This window comes from Atractosteus spatula, assembly GCF_055471065.1.
Source record: "Atractosteus spatula isolate fAtrSpa1 chromosome 24 unlocalized genomic scaffold, fAtrSpa1.hap1 SUPER_24_unloc_1, whole genome shotgun sequence".
NCBI lineage: Eukaryota > Metazoa > Chordata > Actinopteri > Semionotiformes > Lepisosteidae > Atractosteus > Atractosteus spatula.
In genome coordinates this window covers 968,052-976,729 of record NW_028296641.1, presented here as the reverse complement: position 1 = coordinate 976,729, position 8,678 = coordinate 968,052, and the positions used below count along the sequence as shown (strand labels likewise).

The 8,678-nt window shown below is 46.0% G+C and overlaps 2 protein-coding genes across 3 annotated transcripts; both read right to left on the bottom strand.

Moving 5' to 3' along the window:
- Positions 1-1,055: 1,055 nt before the first annotated feature.
- Positions 1,056-3,707, bottom strand: pfdn6 (prefoldin subunit 6). Its single transcript, XM_088909057.1, has 4 exons — positions 3,479-3,707; positions 2,505-2,575; positions 2,113-2,237; positions 1,056-1,339 (listed from the first exon to the last, which is right to left on the bottom strand). Exons 1-4 carry the CDS (start codon positions 3,540-3,542, stop codon positions 1,219-1,221), a joined length of 381 nt encoding a protein of 126 aa, XP_088765183.1. The 5' UTR covers positions 3,543-3,707; the 3' UTR covers positions 1,056-1,218.
- A 1,963-nt stretch (positions 3,708-5,670) lies between these two features.
- mrps12 (mitochondrial ribosomal protein S12) lies at positions 5,671-8,549 on the bottom strand. Of its 2 annotated transcripts, none has more exons than XM_088909053.1 (3): positions 8,255-8,549; positions 7,099-7,166; positions 5,671-6,207 (listed from the first exon to the last, which is right to left on the bottom strand). In XM_088909053.1, the coding sequence occupies exons 2-3, from the start codon at positions 7,145-7,147 to the stop codon at positions 5,816-5,818; spliced, it is 441 nt and encodes a 146-aa protein (XP_088765179.1). In that variant the 5' UTR covers positions 7,148-7,166; positions 8,255-8,549; the 3' UTR covers positions 5,671-5,815. The 2 variants fall into 2 exon arrangements, with proteins under 2 accessions (XP_088765179.1, XP_088765180.1); XM_088909054.1 differs by having other exon boundaries at positions 5,671-6,204.
- Between the last annotated feature and the right edge of the window lie 129 nt (positions 8,550-8,678).

Here is an 8,678-nt window from a genome sequence, read left to right as displayed (position 1 = left end):
TAAAATATTTGGGGACTTTTGAGAACATTAGTAAACGTTTGGGTAAAATTGCAAAATTTGGGAACATTAGTAACAATTTGGAAATATTTATCAACATAAGGGACTTTATAGGAGTACGGGTAAACATTTGGGAATATTTAGAAACAATTTGGAATATGTGTGAACATTTGGATACACTGGGAACTTCAGGGAACATTTTGGGATGATAGGGAATATTGGAGAACTTTAGAGAACATCTGGGAACATTAATGTACTTCTGAGAACAGTGGGGAGCATCAGAAAACATTGGGATACTCTGGGAACATTTCTGAACATTAGGTTGCTGGCAGTTGTGTAAGAATGTTGTGATGCATACAAAGTCACACCACCTCCGCTGCGATTTGAAAGAAAGGTCAATGACCTCTTTGCCATTTCAAGAGGTTACACCCACTTGTGAAGTGACCCCTCTTGTGTATTAATGGTCCTTAGCTGCTTAATTCAGCTATTTATTAAGGTTGCCATATATATAGTCTCTGATGGAAACAAAAGCATTCCTAATATTTTTTTCATTTCTAATCTCAAAAACACAGCTTTAAAAAAAACAGCTTTACACACAATCACTGAGAAGACAGATTGTCAAGGGGGGGGTAGTTTGTGAAATAAATGAAAATGTCTAATACCTTGTTATTCACTTAACAGATCTCCTTAACCAACAGAACTTTTATTTCAAAGAGTGGAGAAACAAAAGATAAATCATAATTAAGCCAAGAAAATACAAAGAATTACAATGTCATGCTTTAGAATAAAAAACTTAAACTGCTTAGGTACTGTTTATAGCAGCCAGGGCTATCTAACTGTAGAACCAGGTGGTATTCTGTTTAACTTGAGTTCTCTCATAGCTCTGGGTAACTGATGAACCAGTACAGAAATTTAACCTGGGGAATGTAGTTTGTTGGGTGAGAACTGCTACAACAGCCATCTCTTTTATAGAATCAAGATATTCTAACAAACAGCGACACTTAAATCGTTTTTAAAAAATGACACAGAAAAAGCAGTGCACAGAAGAACAGAAAACATTATTCTGCAAATAAGTTTATTAATATTTCAGAAATAATAAAAAAAGTCAAATTAAATTCTTCTTTCTGCTGAAGCACAAGCTTGTTTCTGCTCATCGATGTAGTGAGCAGGGAGTCTGTGAGTGTCGGTCAGATGGCCGGGCCGCGGTGCTCTTTGAGAGTCTCACACTTTGACTGCCGCTCGGCCCTGGGCACGCTGGTACTCCTGCTGCAGGCTGGACAGCAGCTCTCTGTGCTGCTCCGACTTGCGCTCCAGCTCCTTCAGGAGGGTTTCATAGCGCTGACTAAAAGAGAAGGAGAGAACAGAACCACATCAGGGGCAGCACCACAAGGTCAGATGTCCACTCTGCCAATGCAGCTCGTGCTCAAGGAACAGAGCTTCTCGGGCAGGAGCCTGGTCAACACAGCTGGGCAGCTCAGTGCAGCTCTGTGCTGGGACCACTGCAGTCACAGGTACTGGCCAAGAACAAGCCAAGAAGGCAAATAGTTCTCTTTTAAAAGACAGAAGTTAAAATTACAGTCTGCAATGCAGAGAGAGAAAGGAAAGATGTTGAAAGACAGAAGAGAGCAGGACACTGAGCCCCAGAGACACAGGGTGGCACAGAAGGACACTGAGCCCCAGCAGGACACTAAGCCCCAGAGACACAGGGTGGCACAGCAGGACACTGAGCCCCAGCAGGACACTGAGCTCCAGAGACACAGGGTGGCACAGCAGGACACTGAGCCCCAGCAGGACACTGAGCCCCAGCGACAGACTGATGTATAAAGGTCTCAGTGTAATGCAGTAATAAATGCTGTAGTGCTTAGAAACAGTTGAATTTGTAACAGAGGACACTTCAGTAGCAGTGATTGTGACCAGGATTAGAAAGGTATATTACAAACAAGTAATGTGCCTCCTTATGACAATAAACATATCAGTTCAGAGAGAAGACTACAGGCCCAGCTTACCTCAGTCAAACTGGGCTGTAGAAGGCAGGTCTCGACTAACACTTTGCACTTTGACTTCACTTTCTCAATCTGCCAGGATTGTACGAGGACAAACACACACAGGACTTACATTTCTCCAGTGATATACTCCAGCCTCTTCCCCACTGTAGCCTTCGCTTCATCCAGGTCCTGTTTTACTAGAACCGGGCCAATCAGCTTGTAGACAGTGTTCTGAGCCTCCAGCAAGTCCAGCTCCTGCCCCACAAAGCCAGAGCAGAAGAGAAACCAGTTAGCCCTCAGAGCCACATGGGAGGACCTGCAACTCACCCTTGTTAAAGGCTTCAGCCTCACACCGCAAAGGAGACGCACATCTGAAGAAGCAACAAACAGCACGGAATAAAACTCTCTCTTTCTGATGCTGACGACTGTGTGGAAATACGCCTGCAGCACACAGCAACAGAACCAGAAAGTCGAAACAGAGGATCAAAGAGGTCTGCGTCTGAAGGCAGAGTGGCGTCTCACCTCCTTCACGATGTTGTTCTCCGTCAGCTGGGCTTCCAGCTTCTGTCTCGCCGACATGCTTTTACTCAGATCTGCAAAGAAACAGTTTTAATATTTAGGCCTCCTATTTCACAAGCAGGCGCAGCTCTCAGGGAACGTGAATAGCGCAGAGGCCAGTGTGACAGTCACATTAACGCGCCACTCCTCTCTACCTGTCATCTTCTGCGTCAGCCCACAGGCTTTTACTGGAACAGGCAGAGCACACTCCTTCACGGCTACAGAACAACACTTCTTCATACGTCAGTAATGACACTTTAAAAGCACAAATATTGCTTTAAACACTCTTAGCCCTCCATCCATCTCCTAATGGCTTCATCCAGTTCAGGGCCACACAGGAGCCATAGTCTCTCCCGGCTAGCAACAGGCTCAGGGCTGGGTACACCCCAGACGGGACACCAGTCCATCCCAGGAGACAAACAGACACACACACTCGCACCAGGGCCAGTTTTCCCCAGAAGCTGATTAACCCACCAGCACAGTCTGGACTGGGGGAGGAAACCCACACGAACACTGAGAGAACATATAAGCTCCACGCAAACAGCACCCCAGGTCCCAGTACCATGAGGCAGCAGTGCCGCCCCCTCTATTACTGCACGATTCATTATCACCACCTAGAGCCGAGGCAGAAACCCAGGCTCCTTCACATTAAAGCGGCGTTATGTTAACATGAAGAAGGGCACACAAGCGATTGGGACGCTCCCCGTGAGCTGACCTTTAACAATTCAACAAGGTCGCTGCCGGAGCGGTCACCCACTTAAAGCCCTGGTCATTTCATATTCAGCTTCGAGTTGTGAGTCTCCAGGATCAAACGTGTCCAGCGACACGATGACCAGAACAGTGCGTCCGTAGCCACTATCAGCTCACCCCGAAGGATGGAGAATGCAATAGACACCACTTTGTATCTAGAAGAACTGCAATAATAAATTAAACTTTGCCTTTCTGGGTCTGTTGATATTTTTCGAGCTCAGTTTGAAGTCTCTTCTGGATTGCTTCCGCCATCGCTGGTCCAACACCAGGTTTTAGGGTACCTTCGTCGCAAAAGCGGACAGAATAATATTCCGATAAAACTGCAAAATATTTTTTTTAATTATTGGGCTCAGCAGCCTTTTTACCACCTCGCCGCACCACCTGCCTAGCTTCACTGTCTGAGACAGGAAGAGCTATGGCGTCGCACCGGATATGACGCTACCACAGCGCTGACTTGTGATGGGAAAAGACGCCATGTTGGTAAGGGACAGAGAAATAGGATGGGTTGGTTTTGGATAGACTTGGAAAACTTTATATTTAAGCATCTAACTGAATGTTGGAGTTAAGGAGTTTGATCTTATGTTATAATTCACAAGATGTAAATAACATTTATTTATCATTAATCTGGTATTAATGGTAAATGTATACACTATACTGACGCTTCTCCTTCCTTTGATATTTATAAGATTGAAATGCGATATTCCATTAAAAAGTTGAAATACACTAATGCAAAAATGCATGTAAAAAGATAAATGTTGTATTCAGGTTTGTAATTACCTCCGGCAGTGTATTCGTTTCACTACCGTTTTTAATCTTTTTGGGATTCCTTCTCTCATTTGTATTATTTGATTTTCAAACGTTTGAAAAAATAAGTAAAACATTATCGTTTACCGAAAAGCAGGATTGTTTGCATAAAATGCGTAATGTAAGAATTACGTACACATTTAGATGTATAGATTCATTAACTACTTTCCCTAACTCATTTTGTATATAACATGTATACATGCAAGTACACAGTAGCATGCACACTCGTTTTTTGTAAATGACCCATCCTGCCAGCTGTAAGAGAGCTACAAGCCAGGAACAAGCTAGCGCTGAGTGTTTCCCTTGAGGAAGAGACCATCCTTCTGCTCATTCAGCACTGGACAAGAAATCAACACCATGTCGCCACTGCAACACAACTAAAAAGCATCATCTACTCTCATTTGATAATTTCGTCCACTTTGCAAATGACTGGTTTTCAGAATCAGAAATAGCCTCAGCCCCCTCCTTTAAAAGGTTTTGTATCCCTCGGTTGTAACAAAACCAGAACCGGAGGAGCCTCTCACTGGATGTGTAGTTGGGTGAAATAGACACTGAGTTTGGTAAGTCAGCAGTTATGGTTACAGCCTCCAGCTTCTGGAACACAATTCTATCAATTAGATTCTCATTTAATTTATAACTCCTCAAACTAAAGTGAAATCAGGGCTTCAAGCAAATCAATCTTTGCAATCATTAATCTTCTTCCTCCTTGTCCTAACATCGTGCTCTCCATCTTGATCAGTGACTGAGTTCTAATGTACTTCTTGAAACTTTCAATGTATTTCTTGTCAGTGCTTTTATGCACTTTACCACTTGAAATATCTATTTATCATACACTATGTCTTGAAATGTCTTTTCTGCAGTTTGTATCTCAAAGGCTGTGTCCTGCCCAGGGACCACAGCTGTATATTTGATTTCCAGCAGACACTGGTGCAGATGAAGAGCTGTGCACTGTCCTCCTCATCAGTTCCTTCTCCTCCAGCACTTCACCCGAAAACAAGGCACATTTGGAATGAAACTATTAGTCTGACACACTCTCAGTCACCACAGGTATCTGACCTGCCAACTGCAGGTCCACTGTCACTAGACAACTATTTCGGGATCTCAAACCTTCACTGAATGCGTTTTCCAGATAAGGCCATTCCTTCTTTTCAAATTACCCTTTTTTTGGTTTGAGTCACTTCAATTCAGGGGTGGAAACTCAGATCTTTATTTGCACAACAATTCTCATCTCTCCTGTAAAACATCAGGATTTGTGTAGCAAACTGGAATCGTTGCTCATTACAAGTTTCTCCCTTTTACAAACAGGACTGGCTGCAGTGCACATTAATTAACTTGTGTACTCTCGTCACAGAGCAACATGACAAGACCATTGAATACTGGCAACATTCTGTGAGAATTAGAGCACTTTCTGCACAGAACATCAGTAATGTAGTCATTTATAATAGTTTGAAAGCAGACACTTGAAATGAACAAACCACCCATAAATGTGATCAGTTACATTACATTCCGTCTCAAACCACAATGTAGTACTGCCTGCCTCAATCCCAGATTTAATAATACCGCAAAGACAAAGGACTGCAGCATCAGAGTGGACTTTATTACAGCTCATCTGTGGCAGAAAACCCCCAGGTCAGGAGGAGAGGTCTGTCCACTGGAGAAACGGGTGGTATAGTCTGTGTGGGCGAAGCCACAGCGTCCACAGTGCCCAGTCCCTCGCTGGCTCACTGTTTCTTCTTCTGCACGTGGGCACAGTCATACTTCCCGCGGACGACCTTGAGCTTGACCCCGGGCAGGTCCTGCGTGCGCCCACCCTCCACCAGCACGATGTTGTGCTCCTGCAGGTTGTGCCCCTCCCCGGGGATGAAGCACACCACCTCCCGCCCGTTCGACAGCCGCACGCGGGCGCACTTCCGGTTGGCCGAGTTGGGCTTCTTGGGCTTGCGAATCAGGGTCTTCAGCACCACGCCCTTCAGCTGCGGGCGGCCGAAGGTGGGGCTGACGCGGGGCGGCTCGGGGCGCGGCCGGCCCTGGCGGTGCATCTGATTGAGAGTGGCCATCCCACGCAGAGGGGCCAGGGGCCAGCTGGCCACATCGCCTGCCCTGTGCACACCTGCTGGACAGAGAAGGCGAGGAACAGCATGATTGAGGGAACGGGCCGGTCAAGACCTGTCTCACACACACCAAGGAACTGCTTCTCCATCGTCTCTACCCAAGATGTAAGAAGTATGTCGCTTCATAGTTCTCTACCGGGTCACCGCAGATCTGTATAAGTACAGCAGAACCTTCAGTTACAGCACCCTAGGCCCCGGATTGCTGCTGCAGAGCTGGGACGGACAGGGTGCACCTGTATCAGCGCCCCTTGGCAGATGAGTGGCACAACAGGGGTGGTACAGACAGCATGCATGGGTTAGGTCAGGATTTCTCCTTGTGTGAAATTCTTTTAAATGACTTATTAAAATCAAAATGTTTGTAGCATGTAAATGCTGGCGGTTCACAAATTAAAAACACACCTATTTTGTGCACAGAAAGATTTTTTTTTACCATTTTCAATAATTATGATTCAAACAAAACTGCAAACCATTCAAATACTTTGTAGTTTTGTTTCATCAAGCACCATTTGTTTCATAATGTCATTCCAACATTATACTGAGCAATTCATTTAAAAATTAAATTCTACCCTATTATCAATTTCTCAGCCAATCTGCAGCTTTGCTTGAGTCACCAAAGAACTGACAAAGCTTTTACTTTCGGATAGGTTTGTTTCTATGTGAGGTTTGTGATTTGCACACTGTGCTCAAACGTCAAACACATAATCAGGTGCACATATACCCTTTTCCTCAGGTGCTTCACTCACATACTGCAGTTTACTGCTCATTCTGATTGTCTTTTCCCTGTAAGGAGCTCCCGGCTAGAACACGCAACAGGCTCCAATCCCAAGGCCTGTTACAGCCACTGTGTTTGAACTGGCACCAGCAGGTTGGCAGGACTGGCCCAGGACACTCACCCCAGAGCAGCGCTGACGCCACTGGCCGCAGATTGGAGAGCAAAGCCATCCCTGCCCCTGCGAGACTCCTGGGGAGAGAACAGAAGCAAGGCGCCGTGAGGGGGCGAGCTAGGGCCTGTCATCAGCACCAAGGCAGGGCAGGCAGCCTCCGCCTTCCTGGCACATTTCAACTAACGAGAGAAGAAGCGACTCCTCCGATAGTCAAATACACGTCACAGGCATTGACACCATAACTCAAGTCAGCTTCCTGTTACACTGTATGTTTAAGGCTCTGCAAAATCTAGCACAAATTGCCAGGAGCAAGGGAGAAAAAATAAAAATGTAACTTTGATGTCACACTTCTATTGTCTACTCCCTCCTACTAATGTCTTAGACAAAATCCCCAAGTAACAAACTTAAAAATCTCCAGCCTCTTTGTGTGCCTGCTGCACAAGAGCCTCTTGTAGTTTGTAAAACCTGGAGCGGATCAGACTGCTGCGCACTGGGAGTCTGACAGCACTGTCACACCTGGAGCGGATCAGACTGCTGCGCACTGGGAGTCTGACTGACAGCACTGTCACACCTGGAGCGGATCAGACTGCTGCGCACTGGGAGTCTGACAGCACTGTCACACCTGGAGCGGATCAGACTGCTGCGCACTGGGAGTCTGACAGCACTGTCACACCTGGAGCGGATCAGACTGCAACCATTGAGTAGGTCTTATTCAATTGACAATGTTCATTCAGTGCTTCACACAGAACACAGGAGATCATTAATATTCAGCCACCAGCGAACACTCACCAAAAACACAGAATTAGACACCCTCATCTGTATAAAATCTGTATTTGCACAGAAATAAAGGCTTTCTTTTTCATTGTTATGGGTGTAATGACGGATATTTTAATGTTATTGTATTTTCAGTTATTTAAAACGTAAGACTTATCAAGCAAACGCACAGTTCATACGAACAATGTGTGGAGTTATCAGGTTAGATACACCGGCATGGTCGCCCGTACAGCGCGCAGCAGACTCGCAGTAGTTGAGCTCCTTCCAGCACGGGCTGTGGAATCGACCCCACGTGTCCGCGCGGGGTCGTGCTTTTCAACCTTCAGGCGTCGAGCGCCGCCCCCACCTCCGTGACCGTGTGCCTGGCGCGTCCCCAAAGGTCAGTACCCACCTGGATCTCAGCCCTGGCGCACCGGTCCTTCACACTGTCCTCCTTATCCGCTCGCCGGTGCCGGATCCAGGATTCGTTTGCAGACACCGTCTGGCGAAGGAGCGGAAGACTGTGCGCGAAGTACTGAAGACCAGCCAGGCTCTCATCGCTTCCGCCTTCAGCTACGGCGTCCCAGAGGGCTCAAACCTGCTCAGCGCCACCCTCGGGCCGGTGGTCGTTTTTGTTTTAGAGACGTATCCTGCGTGCCCTATCTCCCAAACTGCGTGGTTTCCCTAAAGTAAACCTGCACCGATACGTTTGTACGTTTGAACAAGGAGGCATTATAAAGGAGATTATGTAAAAAAATAGCATATATATATATTCAATTGCGATTGTTAGATGTTAGTGGCATTAGGGAAAAACAATCGATGAACAAAATTATTAT